The sequence below is a fragment of the Haliotis cracherodii genome, unplaced genomic scaffold (genome assembly GCF_022045235.1).
Source record: "Haliotis cracherodii isolate W230 unplaced genomic scaffold, xgHalCrac1.p SCAF_19, whole genome shotgun sequence".
In the NCBI taxonomy this organism is placed as follows: Eukaryota; Metazoa; Mollusca; class Gastropoda; order Lepetellida; family Haliotidae; genus Haliotis; species Haliotis cracherodii.
In genome coordinates, this window is record NW_027266274.1 from 15,076,064 (window position 1) to 15,097,700 (window position 21,637).

Sequence of the window (21,637 nt, forward strand, 5' to 3'; positions counted from 1 at the left end):
CCTTGACGTAAAAGGCAACTATGCTTGTCTTAATAGGAGACTAACAGGATAGGGTGGTCAAGCGAGCTGACTTGGTTGAGGCATGTCATCGTATCCCAATTGCCTGGATCGATGCTCATGATGTCAATCACTGGATTGTCTGTTCGAGACTCGATTATTTACAGACCGCTGTCATGTAGACGGACTGTAGCTGGCAAACAAACTAAAATATTACATCTACTACACTCTATTAGAATCTTATAGAAAGGGCAAAGGCGCTTCAAGGAAAGTGCTATTTATATGTATATTTGATACAGCAACGTGTAAATGTTGGCTTACCTGTGGTTTTATTATTTGTTTCAGTTAACGGGAACTGGGGTCAGTGGTCACAGTGGACTGATCCCTCCTGTCCTGCTTCGTGTGGACCGACAGCCAGACGTACCATCGCCAGAGCCAGGTCCTGTGACAACCCAGCTCCCAGCAATGGTGGAGTATTCTGTGCTGGTCTAGCCAGAGAAACACAAGACTTATCGTGTGGGCCGTCAGTTTGTGGTATGTAAACTGTTATATTTCAAATATTATATCTGTCTAGTCACGCGATGTGATCATCATTTGTTTACATAATAGCAGCCTGACAGTATTATCATCGGATCATATGTTTTAGGACATCATTTATTTTAGGGCGGCCATGCTTATCGCGAGTACTCCTGCAATAGCGAGGGTTGCGGTGTCACACAGACATTGTAAAAACTCAGATGATGGTTTGATTTCAAATAAAGCTGTCTTTTTAAAGTTATGTTTTACGGTTGTTCTTGTGATTAGCGAGCAAAAACTACGAATGTTTCTTAAACGTCCGAAAACCAATGCAATTACTGTTGCCCTATTAAGACCAAATCTATATAAAGCTTGCATATACATTCACTGAACCATGTCATTTTTAAAACAGTACAATCAACATGGAATAACTGGGGCCAGTGGATCGATTCCAGTTGTCCTGCAACATGTGGTGTTGGTGTGACACAGACTGCCACTCGAAGCAGGACCTGCAACCAGCAGGCAGGTCAACCCTTCTGTTCTGGTTCAAGCACAGACTCCGAGGTTAGGGTGTGCAGCCTTCCTCTGTGCCCAGGTAAGGAACATGCGATGTGTATTATCTACTCAGTAAGAAGTAGCACAGACAGACAGACAGACAGACAGACAGACAGACAGACAGTAAATACTCAGATGATAGCTTGATTTTAAAATAAAGTTGTCTTTTATAAGAGAGTGATAATGTTTCACGGTTGTTCTTGTGATTAGCGAGCAAAATGTACGAATGTTTCTTAAGCATTTGAAAACCCATAACACGGGGATAGTGTAAATCCTGTTCCCCAATCAAGACCCAAATCTATATAAAGCTTGCATATACATTCACTGAACCATGTCATTTTTAAAACAGTACAATCAACATGGAACAACTGGGGCCAGTGGATCGATTCCAGATGTCCTACAACATGTGGTGTTGGTGTGACACAGACTGCCACTCGAAGCAGGACCTGCAACCAGCAGGCAGGTCAACCCTTCTGTTCTGGTTCTAGCACAGACTCCGAGGTTAGGGTGTGCAGCCTTCCTCTGTGCCCAGGTAAGGAACATGCGATGTGTATTATCTACTCAGTAAGAAGTAGCACAGACAGACAGACAGACAGTAAATACTCAGATGATAGCTTGATTTTGAAATAAAGTTGTCTTTTATAAGAGAGTGATAATGTTTCACGGTTGTTCTTGTGATTAGCGAGCAAAATGTACGAATGTTTCTTAAGCATTTGAAAACCCATAACACGGGGATAGTGTAAATCCTGTTCCCCAATCAAGACCCAAAACTATGTAAAGCTTGCATATACATTCACTGAACCATGTCATTTTTAAAACAGTACAATCAACATGGAATAACTGGGGCCAGTGGATCGATTCCAGTTGTCCTGCAACATGTGGTGTTGGTGTGACACAGACTGCCACTCGAAGCAGGACCTGCAACCAGCAGGCAGGTCAACCCTTCTGTTCTGGTTCTAGCACGGACTCCGAGGTTAGGGTGTGCAGCCTTCCTCTGTGCCCAGGTGAGGAACACGCCTTAGATAATAGCATATCATCATATTGATTCGTCGGATCTCAAAAGGGAAGTCAATAGTGAAAAATCAGGGACAGTTATTTTTTTATATAATTGAATATAAATAAATAAAATGTTTCGGAATGTACAATAATGTTTGAAACACCAATAACAACTGCAAAGCTACAGCTTCAATATCTATGAATAGTTTACTACGACACGTTGTTTGAATAGAACACAAAAGAAAAAGTGTTCGCTGAAAATATATGTGCTGTTGATGCATCTTATTACAACAACATGTGATCCTTGGTTTACCTGTTGTTTTATTATTGCTTTCAGTAAACGGGAACTGGGCTCAGTGGTCACAGTGGAGTGGTCCCTCCTGTTCTGTCACGTGTGGTCCCACAGCCAGACGCACCATCACCAGAAGCAGGTTCTGTACTGATCCACCTCCCAGCAATGGTGGAGCTACCTGTCCTGGTCAAGCCGAAGTAACTGATGCCGTATCGTGTGGACCGTCAACGTGTGGTGTGTATTCCAAAATGTGCATCCCTGTGTACTCTCAGGTTTGGTTTGGTTCTTGTAGAAGGGTTGTATTGCATTTCCTTCATTCTATAATAAACTCTATCAATAATTAGTTTCCTGGTAGATATGAATTTACAAGACAGTAAAATGAATCGGGTTGTGTATTGGGCCAGGTATAAAGATTGGAAACTCAAATGATTTAATCATGAGTAAACACATTTTGATAATGAAGAAAAACATTTTTGAGAGATTTGTTTAGTATAGGCTACGTTTATCTCAAATGAATCCCCTTTTTTTCACACTAGTTTCATGATGAATTTCTACTATAAACCTAACTTTGTCTTCAGAAGAAAAGCATGTGTTTTGACAATAATATCCAAACAGCTTGTAAGGAAAGCGTTTTGCCCTATAAGGACCATGACAACGTACAATTGTATCATGTAACAGAAACCGTGACTTCCACATGGAACAACTGGGGCCAATGGGTCGATCCCGGTTGTTCTGTATCATGCGGTGCTGATTTGACACGAACTGCCACTCGAAGTAGGACCTGCAACCAACAGGCAGGTCAACCGTTCTGTTCTGGTTCTAGCACGGACTCCGAGGTTAGGGTGTGCAGCCTTCCCCTGTGCCCAGGTAAGGAACATGCGATGTATGTCTACTGTATGACAAAATATATAACCTTGCTTTAGAATAAAACTTAGACAGGGACATTTATCTTAACAAACACATAAGAAGGCAAACCATCTGTCGTTCGGTAGAAAGCTATGCTGAATTATACATTTCATTGCAACTTGGCAAGTGTAAGAATGACGAGAATCTCGTCAGAATCAAGAATGTCAATCATCGAATGCAACTGAATTTAAGTCAATGCTGGCACATACACATTTGAAACCCATACATAGCTTCATCACTGCTGACATGGGTAATGATATGTTCCCTGACGTATTCACACGTACCGCATATGTCACACAATGTGTTCACTGGAGGCAAAATGTAAGCGAACAAAGACATATCAGGAAAGGTTTACGTTTATGGCAACAATACACTCATTTAGGGGATTCGGAGTTAAATCCTGCTTGTGCCTGCCTGCCACACCAGTAACAATTCTATTCTAACAGAATAGATAATCTAGTAGAATACAAAAATCATATATAATGTACATAACAAACAATATAGAATCTAAATGATGTGCCTTTAAATAAAGAGATTCAAAAGTGAAGTATACGAACAATTATCATGAAAAGTTTACCTTTTTTGGCAATATGATAATCAATAAGGTGGCATAGTGAGTGAGGGTGTGAGTTTGGTTTAACGCCGCTTTTAACAGTATTCCAGTTATATCACGGCGTGTCAGCTAAACGTGGGGGAAAAGCCCGAAGTGATGCAGGTATCAGACGTTTACCACTTCGTTGAAACCCACGAGCATGGGCATGGTGCTGACGAACCGAGAAACATAATTGGAGCGAACCGGGACTCGACCCCACAATCATACGTTTCTGGCGTTCCGAAGGGACGCAACTCTACACAGCGAATTGCGGCGCCTTAGACGACTGGGCCACCCGTGCACCCTGAGGGTGTGAGGGGTGGGTTGGGGTGTTATAACATCAGTATTAACACCAGTAACATAACTTTCATTGTGTAACTACAACCTTTTATTGAACCAACTACAACCTGTTTGAATCGTATGTGGGGAAGGGCACTTCAGTGATAACATTATATGTACAATTGGTATGTATATTTAATACAGCAACATGTACAACTTGGCTTACCTGTGGTTTTATTATTTGTTTCAGTTAACGGGAACTGGGGTCAGTGGTCACAGTGGACTGATCCCTCCTGTCCTGCTACGTGTGGACCGACAGCCAGACGCACCGTCTCCAGAACCAGGTCCTGTGAAAACCCAGCTCCCAGCAATGGTGGAGTATTCTGTGCTGGTCTAGCCAGAGAAACACAAGACTTATCGTGTGGACCGTCAGTTTGTGGTATGTAAACTGTTTTGTTTAAACTTTATCAGTCGTACATTGCACAACATCACTTGTCTGAATTCGTGCTTGTTTGTTCAATAAGGTCTGCATACAAGGCTGAAATGGAGGCTAACAACAGAATTTGTATATAAGTAGAGACAGAATTACTAGTGGTTATTAGCAGGTGGTACTTGTTCATGCATGTACATATAAAATCATTGCTGATCCTTTAATAGATCGTCACTGCTTCCATTCCTAGACTGGCACTCGTGGATGGTCTCTATGTACATGTATTCATTCCATTCAAAAGTAAACAAAATGTATTCCCGACTGGATTACCTTTTCTGAAAATATGCTAGTATATGAAGTCGGGGTGTGAGGTCAATTTAGGCGAATAATTGACTTGCCTGAGCGTGTGTTTGTTACAGTTGCCTACAGTCAGGTAGGGTACGCATACCTTTTCATGACCTGGTAACATCACTATTTGATAAATTAATGATTTAGAAACACATGCTTATGATTTTGTCGGAATCGTACAATGAGTTCTGCTGCTTGCGGATATTGCTTGCTGGCATGTGTTTTTGTCGATTTCGACTCATGTGGTATTTATGTTTCAGCAAATATTACAATCGATGGCGGCTTCAGTCAGTGGAGCATATGGAGAGCTGGTCAGTGTTCAGTGCGTTGTGGAGATGGGCTGAAGACAGACACACGGACGCGCTCGTGTACTGAACCTACTCCACAGAACGGAGGTCTGCCATGTGCAGGGCCAGCTACAGAGAATCGAACAGCACCATGCACGGTGACCTGTGTAGGTGAGTAAATAGACGGGCATAGTGACATGTGTATGTGAGTAAACAGTCGGGGACAGTGACATGTGTAGGTGAGTAAATAGTCGGGGACAGTGACATGTGTAGGTGAGTAAATAGACGGGGACAGTGACGTGTATAGGTGAGTAAATAGTCGGGGACAGTGACATGTGTAGGTGACTAAATAGTCGGGGACAGTGACACGTGTAGGTGAGTAAACAGTCGGGGACAGTGACATGTGTAGGTGAGTAAATAGTCGGGGACAGTGACATGTGTAGGTGAGTAAATAGTCGGGGACAGTGACATGTGTAGGTGAGTAAATAGACGGGGACAGTGACGTGTATAGGTGAGTAAATAGTCGAGGACAGTGACAAGTGTAGGTGAGTAAACAGACGGGTATAGTGACATATGTAGGTGGGTAAATAGTCAGGGACAGTGACATGTGTAGGTGAGTAAATAGTCGGGGACAGTGACATGTGTAGGTGAGTAAATAGTCGGGGACAGTGACATGTGTAGGTGAGTAAATAGGCGAGGATAGTGACATGTGTAGGTGAGTAAGTTGTCGGGTATAGCAACATGTGTAGGTGAGTAAATAGTCGGGGACAGTGACATGTGTAGGTGAGTAAATAGACGGGTACAGTGACATGTGTATGTGAGTAAATAATCGGGGACAGTGACATGTGTAGGTGAGTAAATAGACGGGTACAGTGACATGTGTAGGTGAGTAAATAGACGGGTACAGTGACAAGTGTATGTGAGTAAATAGTCGGGGACAGTGACGTGTGAAGGTGAGTAAATAGACGGGTATAGTTACATGTGTAGGTGAGTAAACAGTCGGGGACAGTGACATGTGTAGGTGAGTAAATAGTCGGGGACAGTGACAAGTGTAGGTGAGTAAACAGACGGGTATAGTGACATGTGTAGGTGAGTAAATAGTCGGGGACAGTGACATGTGTAGGTGAGTAAATAGTCGGGGACAGTGACATGTGTAGGTGAGTAAATAGTCGGGGACAGTGACATGTGTAGGTGAGTAAATAGTCGGGGACAGTGACATGTGTAGGTGAGTAAATAGGCGGGGATAGTGACATGTGTAGGTGAGTAAACAGTCGGGTACAGCAACATGTGTAGGTGAGTAAATAGTCGGGGACAGTGACATGTGTAGGTGAGTAAATAGACGGGTACAGTGACAAGTGTAGGTGAGTAAAAAAACGGGTACAGTGACAAGTGTATGTGAGTAAATAGTCGAGGACAGTGACGTGTGAAGGTGAGTAAATAGACGGGTATAGTTACATGTGTAGGTGAGTAAATAGACGGGTACAGTGACATGTGTAGGTGAGTAAATAGACGGGTATAGTGACATGTGTAGGTGAGTAAATAGACGGGTATAGTGACATGTATAGGTGGGTTAAAAGACGGGTAAAGTGACAGGTATAGGTGGGTAAATAGACGGGTATAGTGGCATGTGTAGGTGGGTAGATAGACGGGTAAAGTGACATGTGTAGGTGAGTAAATAGACGGGTATAGCTACATGTGTAGGTGAGTAAATAGACGGGTAAAGTGACAGGTATAGGTAGGTAAATAGACGGGTAAAGTGACATGTGTAGGTGAGTAAATTGACGGGTATAGTGACATGTGTAGGTGAGTAAATAGACGGGTATAGTGACGTGCATGGGTGGGTACATAGACGGGTATACTGACGTGTATAGGTGAGTAAATAGACGGGAACAGTGATAGGTATAGGTAGGTAAATAGACGGATAAAGTGACATGTGTAGGTGAGTAAATAGACGGGTATAGTGACATGTGTAGGTGAGTAAATAGACGGATAAAGTGACATGTGTAGGTGAGTAAATAGATGGGTATAGTGACATGTATAGGTGGGTAAATAGACGGGTAAAGTGACATGTGTAGGTGAGTAAATAGACGGGTATAGCGACGTGCATGGGTGGGTAAATAGACGGTTATAGTGACAGGTATAGGTGAGTAAATAGACGGGTATAGTGACGTGTTTAGGTGAGTAAATAGACGGGTATAGTGACATGCGTAGGTGAGTAAATAGACGGGTATAGTGACGTGTATAGGAGAGTAAATAGACGGGTAAAGTGGCATGTGTAGGTTGGTAAATATACGGGTATAGTGACATTTATAGGTAGGTAAATAGACGGGTATAGCGACGTGCATGGGTGGGTAAATAGACGTGTATAGTGACGTGTATAGGTAGGTAAATAGACGGGTATAGTGACGTGTATAGGTGGGTAAATAGACAGGTATAATGACAGGTATAGGTAGGTAAATAGACGGGTATAGTGACGTGTACTGGTACGTAAATAGCAGGTAAAGTGACAGGTATAGGTAGGTCAACAGACGTGTATAGTGACGTGTATTGGTACGTAAATAGACGGGAACAGTGACAGGTATGGGTAGGTAAATAGACAGGTATAGTGACGTGAATAGGTGGGTAAATAGACGGGTATACTGACGTGTATAGGTGGGTAAATAGACGGGAACAGTGACAGGTATAGGTAGGTAAATAGACAGGTATAGTGACATGTATAGGTGGGTAAATAGACGGGTAAAGTGACAGGTATAGGTAGGTAAACAGACGGGTATAGTGACGTGCATTGGTACGTAAATAGACGGGTAAAGTGACAGGTATAGGTAGGTAAACAGACGGGTATAGTGACGTGCATTGGTACGTAAATAGACGGGAACAGTGACAGGTATAGGTAGGTAAATAGACAGGTATAGTGACGTGTATAAGTGGGTAAATAGACGGGTATAGTGACGTGTATAGGTGGGTAAATAGACGGGTATAGTGACGTGTATATGTGGGTAAATAGACGGGAACAGTGATAGGTATAGGTAGGTAAATAGACAGGTATAGTGACATGTATAGGTGGGTAAATAGACGGGTAAAGTGACAGGTATAGGTAGGTAAACAGACGGGTATAGTGACGTGCATTGGTACGTAAATAGACGGGTAAAGTGACAGGTATAGGTAGGTAAACAGACGGGTATAGTGACGTGCATTGGTACGTAAATAGACGGGAACAGTGACAGGTATAGGTAGGTAAATAGACAGGTATAGTGACGTGTATAAGTGGGTAAATAGACGGGTATAGTGACGTGTATAGGTGGGTAAATAGACGGGTATAGTGACGTGTATATGTGGGTAAATAGACGGGAACAGTGATAGGTATAGGTAGGTAAATAGACAGGTATAGTGACATGTATAGGTGGGTAAATAGACGGGTAAAGTGACAGGTATAGGTAGGTAAATAGACGAGAACAGTGTCATCTATAGGTGAGTAAATAATCGGGGACAGCGTCGTGTGTAGGCTGGTAAACAGAGGGAGGTATTGTGACATCACAGGTCGGTAAATAGGCGGGGACAGTGATATGTAAACGTAGGTAAATATACGGGTACGGTAACTTATTATAAATAATATTTCTTGAAAATGGGGCATTTGGCTGTAATGTCGTTTCTTTCGTAAATCATTAGAAAGGCTACGTCAATTTCCAATGTACGTCTACAGAGAAGCTTCCTTAACTCAAATCCCTAAGGCCAGCCAATGATACAAAGAATCTTCTGTAGTTTGAGATAAAGTGAATGTCTATGTTCGACCTTATTATCGATAACGGTCTTTAACCTTAAACTTACTTCTTCACCGCATACTCCCAAGGGAGTTGAGAATGATAACTGGAATGTAAGCGGATCCACTGGTATAGGAAGTGATAAAATAATAAAGTCCACGTTAGTCCAACATCTTCTTTATATCAGTTTCAGACTTTATTATTTTATTATATATTACATGTACACCGAGTGAACATTTACCCTATTTGTGTGTATATATTTATGAGTTTTGACAAGCACGAATATCTGGACTCTGTTTTTGCTACATATAGAGAGAGAGACACACAAAGATGTCCAGTTAAAGGATTAAGGGTTAACTGTCACTCTGTGTTCTGAACCCCATCATGTTGTTCCCAGAATCTGCGTGGAGCACCTGGATCGGCCCCAGCTGCCCGTCTACTTGTGGCCGTCACGTGACCATCACCCAGGAACGTTCCAGAACATGCAGGGTGCTCAACCCGAGTGGCAGCGATAGCACATGCGGAGTCTCGCTCCGAGAGACACGGAACTTTACCTGTGTCGACATTTTATGCCCAGGTAATCATTTCGTATTGATTGATTGTTATTTCTACGCAACCAGCAATCCTTCACTATCCACACCGCCATTCATATACACATAATTTCCATCCATCCATACTCACTTTGTCTGCATCATCCCTCCGTGCTCGGGCGGTGGGGTAGCCTAGTGGTTAAAGTGTTCGGTCGCCATGCCCAACATTCGGTTCGATTCCCCTCATGGGTACATTGTGGGAAGCCTATTTCTGGTGTCCTCCGCCGTGATATTGCTGGAATATTGCTAAAAGCGGCGTAAAACAATCACTCCATCCGCGCTCACATCATCCACATTCATTTTTCCTCTTCCTCATCCAATACACATCTCAAGGCATTCCTTTCCCACATCAGCATCGAAATCCATCCATTCCACTTTCGTATCATCAACCGTTAGAATTGATCTTCAGCAACCTATACTTGTCGTAAGAGGCGACTAACGGGATCAGATGGTCAGAGAAGATGACCTGGTTGATGCATGTCATCGTATCCTAATTGCGTAGGCGCTTATGATGTTAATCGATGGATTGTCAGGCCAAGACTCTATTATTTACAGACCGTCATATATCTGTCATGTAGTGTGCAGCGTTAAACAACAACAAAAAACAAAGCAAAACACTCTGCCGCAACTATCTGCTTTCTTTTTCGGCATCCACATCATTATTGTATTCATCTTTATTGTATTCATCGTAATTGTATTCACCTTAAGTATGTTCATCATAAGTGCATTCATCTTCATTGTATTCATCATAAGTGTATTCATCGTAATTGTATTCATTTTAAATGTATTCATCGTAATTGCATTCATCTTAAGTGTATTCATCGTAATCGCATTCATCATAAGAGTATTCATCGTAATTGTATTCATCTTAAGTATATTCATCGTTATTGCATTCATCTTACGTGTGTTCATCGTAATCGCATTCATCTTACGTGTATTCATCATAAGTGTATTCATCGAAATTGCATTCATCATAAGTGTATTAATCGAAATTGCATTCATCATAAGTGTATTCATCGAAATTGCATTCATCATAAGTGTATTAATCGTAATTGCATTCATCTTAATTGTATTCATCGTAATTGCATGCATCTTATGTGAATTCATCGTAATTGCATTCATCATAAGTGTATTCATCATAAGTGTATTCATAGAAATTGCATTCATCATAAGTGTATTCATCGAAATTGCATTCATCATAAGTGTATTAATCGAAATTGCATTCATCATAAGAGTATTCATCGAAATTGCATTCATCATAAGTGTATTCATCGTAATTGCATTCATCACATGTGTATTCATCGTAATCGCATTCATTTTAAGTATATTCATCGTTATTGCATTCATCTTAAGTGTATTAATCTTAATTGCATACATCATAAATATTTTCATCTTAAGTGTTTTCATGATATACCTTTGATCAACAGTTGATGGCGGGTTTTCTCCGTGGGGCGTGTGGGTGACGTACAACGTCTGCACGGGAACGTGTGAACGTGAGCTGAAGACACTCATCCGGACCCGTAGCTGCAACAACCCGACCCCCGCCTTCAACGGGAGGACTTGCCAGGGCGACACTCTCCAGCAAAAGCAGGACTCTTGTGTTGTGCCTGTTAATTGTACAGGTAGGGACCCATTATGTTCAAAAAAATGTGTGCATTGTTGTCCATATGCACCACGAATATTTTGTTTTCAAGTTCGTAAGAAATGCTTACTGTTATATTAATTCTTTCATTGACCGGGGCGGTAGGGTAGCCTTGTGGTTAAAGCGTTCGCTCGTCAAGCCGAAGACCCGGGTTCGATTCCCGACATGGGTACAATGCGTGAAGCACATTTCTGGTGTCCCCCGCCATGATATTGCTGGAATATTGCTAAAAGCGGCATAAAAACAAACAAACTCACTCACTCACTCTTTGACCGCTTCCGTGGTCTAGTGGTTGTGTCCGGCCAGCAGAAGGTCGGCGGTTCGATAACCGACCGCCTCTTACCAAAGACGTAAAAAGATGGTACTTATTGTTACCCCTGCCAGGCACTCGGCATTAAGGGGGTAAAACAAGGACTGGTCGGCTCAAAGTCAATTTACCGTGTCTGATTTGGGTATTCTCAGTGTGCTACTACTATACAACCAACTGCTTAGAACAAGCAGCCACACACATGTCCATGTACACCGCTATTGGTGCAATAATTCTGAACGCCACGTTAAACCCCATTTCACCTCAACTCACTTCTTTCTTACTTTATTCTGACATGTAAGACAGTAAAGTGGAGCGAGTGATTATGAGTGAGTGAGTTAGGTATAACATCGCTTTGAACAGTATTCCAGTTATATCACGGTGTGTCAGCTTTATGTGGGAGGAAATCCCACGAGTACAGGTGCTGATAAACCTAAAAATCTACTTAGGGCGAACCGGGATTCGAACGATCTTACGATCTTACGTGTCCAAGGGACGCAACTCTGCACAGCGAAAAGAGGTGCCTCAGACGACTGGGCCACCCGTTCCCCGTTACCATTATGAAACATGTACAGGAGAGGTTTACCATTCCCAATGTGAAGTATCAGTTACATTTGAACGTGAATGAGTGAGTGAATTGGGTTTAAAGCCGCTTTTAACAGTATTCTAGTTATATCACGGCGTGTCAGCTTAATGTGGGAGGAAAGCCCGAAGTGATGCAGATCTCAGACGTTTACCACTTCGGTGAAACCCACGAGCACGGGTATGGTGCTAACAAACCTAGAAACATAATCGGGGCGAACGGAGATTCGAACCCACAATCATAGGTTTCAGGCGTGCCCAAGGGACGCAACTCTGCAAAGCGAGTTGGGGGATCTTATGACCTGAATGACCTTTTGCTCTTCGAAACCGACGGTCAAGGTCTGTACACGACCTTGCAGCACGTAAACTCCCCTTCAACCCTCAGCTGTCACATGTAGCGATCTATCACTACAAGATCACAAGAATAAAGAATGTTCAGTGAAATATGCATACGCGACTAAAGATATACATAGGTTCCGCCGTCGAACAGTATCACTCAATAGGGGTATGGGTCAATTGTGAGGTGACAAGAAAGTGACGTCACATCAACCACCATCCCATCATATCCATTCAGCCTGGCCAGCTGACATGTATCGGAATGTGACTGACCAATCAGAGAGCTAGATTTGGCTGCCAGTAATAATACAGTTTAATGAGCCTTTTCGTTTCTTAAAATTTAGAAAAATATATGAATGTTGTTGTTTTTTAATTTTAATATACTTTTTTAATACATTTTTGCATTCTAAAATCCTTCCAAAAATATTTTGAGAACATGATATACAAGGCAATCAATATCCAGCAGGTCTTCATCATCATCAGTGTAATAATGTCATAGAGACTGCCACAATGTCAAACGACATTTGCATTTTTATACAGGGTCGGCTGTGAACGGGAACTGGGGTGAGTGGACATCGTGGGGTGGACCCTCCTGTCCTGCCACGTGTGGCCCTACAGCCAGACACACCGTCACCAGAGCCAGGTCCTGTAATAATCCACCTCCCAGGAATGCTGGCGCCACTTGTCCTGGTGACAACAGTGAGATGCAAACCCGAGACTGTGGGGCAGCTTCTGTGTGTGGTATGTTAACAGTTAAAGTAGCAGTAGCAGTAGTGACAGTAGTAGTAGTTGTAGTTGTTGTTGTTGCGGTATTACAAACAGCCGTAGTAGCTGTTATGGTGGTAGTAGTAGTATGAGGAGAAGTAGTAGCAGTAGCAGTAGTGACGGTAGTAGTTGTAGTAGCTGCAGTGGTAGAAGTAGCAGTAGTGGTAATTGTAATGGTAGTGGTAGTGGTAGTGGTAGAAGTAGCAGTAGTATCAGTAGCGGTGGTAGTAGTACTAGTCGTAGCAGTAGAAGTAGCAGTCGTAGTAGAAGTAGTGGTAGTAGCAGCAACAGTGGTAGTAGTAGTAGTAGTAGTAGAAGCAGCAGCAGCAACAGTATTAGTAGTAGTAGTAGCAGCAGCAACAGTAGCAGTAGTAGTAGTAGTAGTAGTAGTAGTAGTAGTAGTAGTAAAATATGATATTTAAAGTAATTAATCAATATGACATTGAAATAAAATAATGGTTTGGTTTGTTGGTGTCAGATGTGAATGTGAAGTTTATTTGCAGACAAATATACATTTAGCAGACAATAGTTGATGTCAGCTTGGTGAAGTCATTCTGTGGTACATTAGTTTCTTTTCGTACAGCAAGTATGTTTACATTGTACCTACTCTCAAACATGTGTTTTATTCTCCTCAACAATCTGCTTCCATTTCAGAAACAGCCGTTTCTTGGAGCGAATGGGGGCAATGGGTCAATACAGGGTGTGGTGTCACGTGCGGTGTAGGGGTCAAGTGGACGTCCGCTAGAACCAGGACCTGTGACCAGAAGCCAGGTCAACCCACCTGCCCTGGAAACAACACTCAGAGTGAAGTGAAGGCCTGTGACCTTCCTGTTTGTCAAGGTCAGTATTACGCCATAGTTTTCTGGTAAACGTTAGCGTTAGATATGAATAAATGTGTGAGCGGGTGGGTGTTTGGGTGAGTGAGTGAGTGAGTGAGTGAGTGAGTGAGTGAGTTACCGAGTTACCGAGTGAGTGTGTGAGTGAGTGAGTTACCGAGTGAGTTGGTGAGTGGGTGAGTGAGTGAGTGAGTGAGTGAGTGAGTTACCGAGTGAGTAAGTGAGTGAGTGAGTGAGCGAGCGAGCATGGCTTGATGCCGCTGTTAGCAATATTCCAGCATCACGGCGGTTGAAATATATGAACATGAACTTGTTCTGAGATAATAACATAAATCAATCACTTATGTGATGTTCCCTATAGACCCTGTAGTAACCCAGGATATTTGCATGTGATACATGTTAAGAAACACGTTGATAATTACCTCCTGACGCACAAGAAACCGTTTTGCCAAGTTAGAGGTCAACGCGGTTTGTCATGTGATGGGACTGGTGCAATGATTGTGGGCAGTATTTATACGTCTTGCAACTGAACGATCTAGGTCCTCAGCTGCCCTGAGTGCACACCGTGGTTGGTGCATGTAGCATGATAACTTAACTACAACATGAGGGTGCGATGAACCAGAATCAGTTACACAATCTCCCCAGATCAGTGATCTTGTCCCAACGATGGGCTGTATCATTGCGATTCCAAGAAAATGGCGACAACGACATTCCGACGGCTTCACTGCACTGAATTTGTGCTCAAGAAAGAGTCCGTATAAAAACACACATTTTAGGCATGGTAGAGTGGAGATAAACCTCTTATGTGTTAAAGGTTGAGGTTTCTTTTGTTTGTTTGTTTGTTTGTTTAATGCCGCACTCAGCAATATTCCAGCTATATAACGGCGGTCTGTAAATAATCGAGTCTGGACCAGACAATCCAGTGATTGATATCATGAGCATCGATCCACGCTATTGAGATTCGATGACATGCATCAACCAAGTCATCCGATCCCGTTAGTCGCCTTTTACGACAAGCACAGACGCTTTTTACGGCAAGCATGGGTTGCTGAAGACCTATTCTACCCCGGATCTCCACGGGTCAAAATGTTGAGGTGGTTCATCTATCAGTTACAGAATCATCTGTGACACAGAATCATTTTTGGCGAAGATCTGTTGTCATCGCTCATTTTCAGTGTTCCATTCATAAAGTTTTCACCGCTATTGTTTCCATATTACGCTCAGTGGAATCTGTTGCGTCGGATAATCGAGACTGGTCATTCACTGGCGTTGACGTTTAATATTTACACAATCTCCTTCACCTCTCACCTAGAACTTGCAGAACGAATGTGGAACTTGTAAATAAAATCTACAAAACCCTTTTCTATATTCACAAGGCATTTCTTCTAAAATCAGAGTAGACTGTACTATTCCAACATTAGCATTTTTTTTATGAATCACTATCAAATAGTGATGATATCACGCTTTCGTGAATCAGGCGAACGTATCCTGCCCCACCTGTGACACCCATCACAAACACAAGCAAAGCCAAGTCAGTTGTTCACGGTAATAAACGGGAACATATGGTACAAGTCAAAATAAGGATTTGCTTCGGACATAATATTTGTCACTGATTTTGAAATGTCTTCTACGTGTCTAGCATCAAACTTTTGAAAGCTGAACTGCGGCACTGAATGTTGTTACCTTGATCAAACAACTTTTGAGCAAGAGTCGAAAGACACTCTTTGAAATCTTCGTAGAAACAATCCTCCGAGACATTGACAACAGATGCTTATTGATGTCTTCGGAGGTCAGGGTAAAGACATATGTTCCAGAAAACATCTCGGCGCTGGAATAAGATAAATGACAACTTGTATTCCGCAGTTGTGTCTTTGATTCCAGGTGTAATCTACAGCTCCTGGAGTGAGTGGTCACAGTGGAGTAGCCCTCTTTGTTCTGCCTCGTGCGGCCCTGCAGCCAGACACACCGTCATCAGAACCAGATTCTGTACAGATGGTACGGACTGCCCTGGGGAAGGGAGAGAATCTCAGAACAGATCCTGCGGAAACGAGTGCCCCACAACAGGTAAGAGTGAGTGAGTGAGTGAGTGAGTATGGTTTTACGCCGCTTTTAGCAATAGCAATATCACGGCGGGGGACACCAGAAATGGGCTTCACACATTGTACCCATGTCGGGAATCGAACCCGCGTCTTCGGCGTGACGACCGAACGCTTTAACCACTAGGCTACCCCACCGCCCCCAACGGAATAGATCGCCTGGAACTCGCTCACAATGTCACTCGTGGGCAGATAACGGATGGTTGATGGTTGCATATATGAAACATAGTTTACCAACGGGTCACTATGGCTGCCCGGACTCTACTGCTAGAGCGGATATCACATCCTTAAGCCACATGGGGTACTAAGAATGCACTTCACTCCATGTATACTTCGCCCGAGTTCTAGCGGAAGGAATTAGTATAAGTAGCTTCCTTTTTATCAGAAATAATTGTGTCCTTATCAGAAACGGAAAGTAGACTATTTTTTATGCAACTGTTACATAAGAAGAAATAATTATATGTTGTTCATTATATATTATGAGTATGTCTTAAATTCAATTCTGTTCTTAAAACAAAACTGATTAAGCATTTCATTGCATTAAACAAGCGCAACATTGCACACATGTACAAAATGAATTTAGTTTGCTTTTTAATAGTAAAAGATGAAAAAAACACTTGGAAAATTATCCAAATTTTGTAAAATTACAATGCTGCTATTTAACCCCATCAATGTCTCATAGCTGAACCGGGTGGGGGCACGGGTGGCACAGTCGTTTAAGGCGCCGTGATTCGCTGTGCAGAGTTGCGTCCCTTGGGCACGCCAGAAACCTATGATTTTGGGTTCGAATCCCGGTTCGTCCCAATTATGTTTCTAGGTTTATCAGCACCATACCCGTGCTCGTGGGTTTCACCGAAGTGGTAAACGTCTGAGACCTGCATCACTTCGGGCTTTCCTCCCACATTAAGCTGACACGCCGTGATATAACTGGAATACTGTTAAAAGCGGCGTTAAACCCAACTCACTCACTCACTCATAGCTGAACCCTTTACAGTATCTTTATTTACTGAAGCGACTGCTCGGTATATAGTGATGTATATAGTGATGTATATGTTGATGTATAAGTTGATGTATAAGTTGATGTATCAATGCTGTACCTCTAATGCCGCTGATAGCGGCCAGGGTGGAAAAAGTTCATTTTAGTTCAATTCAGACAGTACTAAAACAAATGTTCCTCTTCAGGTGCAGCTACTCAGACTGGAACGATTCTACTGGCGCTGGTCGGGGCTGTGGTCAGCCTGTGTCTGATGTAACATCTGCGTCAAGTTGTGGCAAATGAACAAGAGGAACAAGACAAAGGGGACACGTGCCCCTCTGATCCTTCAAGTAATAACAACAGAACGAGTTCCTAATCAGCTGGTACACCATCATGTTGATCTCAATGATATTATTTACCGTATCGACTTTGTTCACAAAGTGTAGGTACCTTTGCAACGTGGCTCGAATAGAGTGCAAACATTTGATATTCAGGTGTAGATAAGGGTTTGGGGCGTCGTGGGCTGCGCATGCATAGTATATGTAGAATCAAGTATACAGGTATTGATACCTTGGTGTATCATTCCAACCATTAAAGACGTTCCACAAACAATAACACATATACCGCATGAACAATAAATGGACAACCTGCACTGAAGAATAGAAATGATCTTTAGTTAACAGAATTTGTACATTTTCACTGCAGCTTTATATAAACATTCATTGTACATATAACAGAGGCTCGTCCATACCTTGTCACATCTCATGTATATTCATCGCGAGAAGTTTTAAGTGTGTAAAATCAGACAATATGTTATTCTACAACAACTGTTTACAAGGTCGTGACGTTCACTAGCCTGCTCACGCCATCAGGTCTCGTCCAGGATACGGAGACCAGGATCCGGTGATCGGTCTCCGTCTAGACGTGTTGGGTGTGACTCTGCGACCCTCTCTGTGTATGTTAGGGAGACGTTGGCAGCAGGATTGACGTACATGAGACTATAGGTTTTCGCAGACATCTCGTGTAAGCCAGTATCAGCTTTAAAAGATGGGTATGGTCCATATCAATTCATCTGTATCAACTTCCAAAGCTGTTCATTTCGAAGTAGCTAATATCCATCAAATAACCTTTTTGTTTGTTCAAATATGTAAGAGGTGTAAACATCAACGTTTGCTTCCAATTTTCGTGACGTGACAAACACCATCGCCCCTCTTTTCACCAAAGTGTAAGTGACGTCAGCAAACTTTCTGACGTTAGTTTCCCTGTGGGGTGATCATGGACTGGTATTCCCGGGAAGAATTAACATGCAAGCGGTACTGCACCACTCGCCCCATTCCGTTATATTCATAAATGATACGAAAGTTTACAATGTTAATACACACCCTTGAAGGTCAGCGTTAGAATAGGTCTTCTGCAACTATGCTTGTCGTAAGAGGCCACAAACGAGACCGGGTGGTCAGGCTCGCTGACGTGATTGATGCATGTCGTCGATCCCCATTGCGTAGATCGATGTTCATGACGTCAATCACACGGATTGTCTGGTCCAGACTCGAATATTTACAGAATGCCGCCATGTTGCTGGAATATTACTGAGTGTGGCGTTAAACAAAAACAAACAAACTTACCTCATGAAATAGAGGTTATTCCGCCGTTTACTGCCAGTAACATGGTCGGTCATTTGAATCATAAGACGTTATCTTACGACTTTTAAATAAAACATCAAACTTATTAAAATGACGAGCCTTTATGCTTTATCACCATGGCATTTGACCTCGGAACCATGGCGAAAGAGGTTCCAGTATATTCTTCAGAGCCAATATTAATTTTCACTATTGTGACATTTGACGCTATTGCGATAATCATAACATTAGTTCATTCACAAGACATTTTCACTCTTGTGAATGTGGTCAATACATTTTATATCACTGCATACTAATACTCCATAAAGGTATGAGTGAGTGAGTGAGTGAGTGAGTGAGTTTGGTGCAAAGCCAATTTTAACAGTATTCTAGTTATATCACGGCTGGTGAGCTTAAAGTGGGAGCAAAGCCCAAAGTGATACTGGTCTCAGTCGTTTACCATCTCTGCACAGACTTAAACGACAAAAACCAGCGGGCTCCCTAAGGGTATGACAACATTAGAATAGCTGCAGCAATAGTGAGTTATTATGAGGCAGTAGCAGAAAATTCTGAAAGCCTATATGTACGTATATGTAGTAGCATTTACTTTTTTATAATACTTCGTCGGTACACTAAATCAATATTTATCTACCTGGTGCTTTTGTGTGTGTGTGTGTGTGGGTGTGTGTGTGGGTGTGTGTGTGTGTGCGTGCGTGCGTGCGTGCGTGCGTGCGGGGATGTGTGAAAGAACATATACATATTTGTATCAATATCAATGTGTGAATAAACTATTTTGCAGATTATATACACATGGATCGTGCCATAATACTCTTGATTATAAATCGATATGTTCGATATTCATCTCTTTCATTACCCTCAGAATATGCTTCATATGAATAGATACATATGTACTATCAAGTCATCAGTATTCTGATTGTCGCGCCTTCTCTACTGATGAGGACGTTTGTTTCCTGGCCCCCCTAACTCTGTTGTGTATCATTGTTTCATACTCTTTTAATAAAGAACATGTGTGTACATACTGCTTGTTTTTTTTATTTCTACCCATATACCTATCACCAATCTTTACAAACCAGAAGTTTGTTTTCTGATGACGATGTATTCAGCGTGTGTGTGGGTGTGCGTGCGTGCGTGTGTTGGGGCGTGCGTGCGTGTGTGCCTCAGTGCCTGCGTCCCTGCGTGTGCGTGTGCGTGTGCGTGTGTGTTTATTATTGTCATCAGCAACGTTACAGCTTATGGGGCGGCCTGTAAATAATCGAGCCTGGACCATACAATCCAGTGATTGATATCATCAGCAACGGTCTACGCTGTCAGGGTGCCAACAAACATCACTGCTTCACAACGACCTGACCGCCCGATCACCTTATGACCAGCGAAGGTTGCTGTGGCCCATGCTAACCCATTCGTCACCACTCGAGCCTTTCCGTCACCTGCAAGAAAACTCGTTCCCCTGTCGATGAATGTTATGTGCGAAAATACGACAAACCAATCAGAATGCGCGTATGGTTTCAAGTTCTTCGTCAAAGAATCCCTCAGAAATAATATTTGATTTTACATATGTCTTGTATCTAAAAATATACCCAACACACAGTTAAATGTGTTCAATCATACTGTATAATTCCGCATGTCGAGATGTGCTTTAAATTGCATCTCAAATATATATAATATATGGGAACATATATGTGAACCATAACGCGACGAGCTGACAATTATTTCAGGTATGCCCGTTTGCGCTAAGACGGAACCCGGTCGAAAAAATGGCCATGAGAGGGTCAAGAGTCGCTATTCGGCTTGTCCCGGAATAACACCAGTTGGTCACGAATGATCCTAACCCTGAGTCGCGGGAAGATTTATTCATTGGAATCAAAGCAACAATTGATTGTTGTATCAGTGCCTTACTTCGAGTTATGCATGGACATCCTCTCTGGTCGACATGTCTGATTGATAAATAACAGACACAGTGAATACTGTTATAAGGTAAAAAGGCATCCGAATTTTTTTTTAGAAAAGTGTGACAAATTCAACCTTTAAAATGTTGGTTACCGTCGAGATCGGATCGGAGTCTCGGATTTGAGGGAATCGATAGAGAAATGACATTTCTATTTCTGTTTGATTGCTTCGATCCTGTCTTCGCCATTTAATCAATAGAGATGCATAACCTGTCACGTAGGTTCCATTATGTTTCCATTATGACACAAACATCAGTTCATGGTCTGATATGACAAAACGAATCAAATTGATGGATCAGGACATGTGATTAAACCGGGACAGGCTCAAACACTTTGAAAAGATACTTTCAACACTAGCAGAGTAGTGCGCAGTTCCAAAGTGAGGAGATTGACTTGCATCGATCTTTCCAGTTTCCTGCCTGTTCTATCCAAGTATTTGTGTATTGAGAGATGGACTTGAGCTTGGTTAAGTTCTGTGAGTATCAAACTTGTGTCGTGTTTATCCTTGTATGTGTTTGCACCGGTACATGAACAGTTAGGAGTAAAGGTCGTCAGACCACTTACTACTTGACTTAGAGACCCTCTCCAGGCAAAGCCAATTGCAGAGTCATGGCTGACATTGCCCATGACGACACGGAACGCCAATACGCTTAGGTCACTGATGTAGGGTACTTAACGCTCCCAAACGCAGTTATGTCGTCAAATTTCAACTTGCATCACGCATACCACTAGGAGGTACAATGAAATTAGTGCAATATTTTGCTTGTGTTCTTGATGGTTGTTTAAAGCAGCACCCAGCAATATTCCAGCTATATGATGGCGGTCTCGAGTCCGGACCAGACAGTCCAGTGAGTAATATCATGAGCATCGATCCACGCAATTGGGATACGATGACATGCAACGACCAAGTCAGCGATTCTGACCACCCGATCCTGTTAGTCGCCTCTAACGACAAGCATGGGTTG

General features: G+C 42.5%; 1 protein-coding gene across 2 annotated transcripts in view; it reads left to right on the forward strand.

The window, feature by feature from the left end:
* Window positions 1–19,740, forward strand: part of LOC139466784 (SCO-spondin-like) — a 36,741-nt gene extending 17,001 nt beyond the window's left edge. Inside the window, exons 15-28 of one of the 2 annotated variants that reach the window (XM_071248464.1) lie at window positions 343–531; window positions 926–1,108; window positions 1,418–1,600; window positions 1,890–2,072; window positions 2,402–2,590; window positions 3,035–3,223; window positions 4,384–4,572; window positions 5,172–5,369; window positions 9,354–9,533; window positions 10,974–11,168; window positions 12,954–13,154; window positions 13,833–14,018; window positions 15,896–16,078; window positions 17,293–19,740. In XM_071248464.1, the coding sequence (XP_071104565.1) occupies window positions 343–531; window positions 926–1,108; window positions 1,418–1,600; window positions 1,890–2,072; window positions 2,402–2,590; window positions 3,035–3,223; window positions 4,384–4,572; window positions 5,172–5,369; window positions 9,354–9,533; window positions 10,974–11,168; window positions 12,954–13,154; window positions 13,833–14,018; window positions 15,896–16,078; window positions 17,293–17,363 (2,519 nt within the window). In that variant the 3' untranslated portion in view covers window positions 17,364–19,740. The remainder of the gene's footprint in view (window positions 1–342; window positions 532–925; window positions 1,109–1,417; window positions 1,601–1,889; window positions 2,073–2,401; window positions 2,591–3,034; window positions 3,224–4,383; window positions 4,573–5,171; window positions 5,370–9,353; window positions 9,534–10,973; window positions 11,169–12,953; window positions 13,155–13,832; window positions 14,019–15,895; window positions 16,079–17,292) is intronic. The other variant, XM_071248465.1, reaches the window with a different exon arrangement.
* The last annotated feature ends 1,897 nt before the right edge of the window (window positions 19,741–21,637 follow it).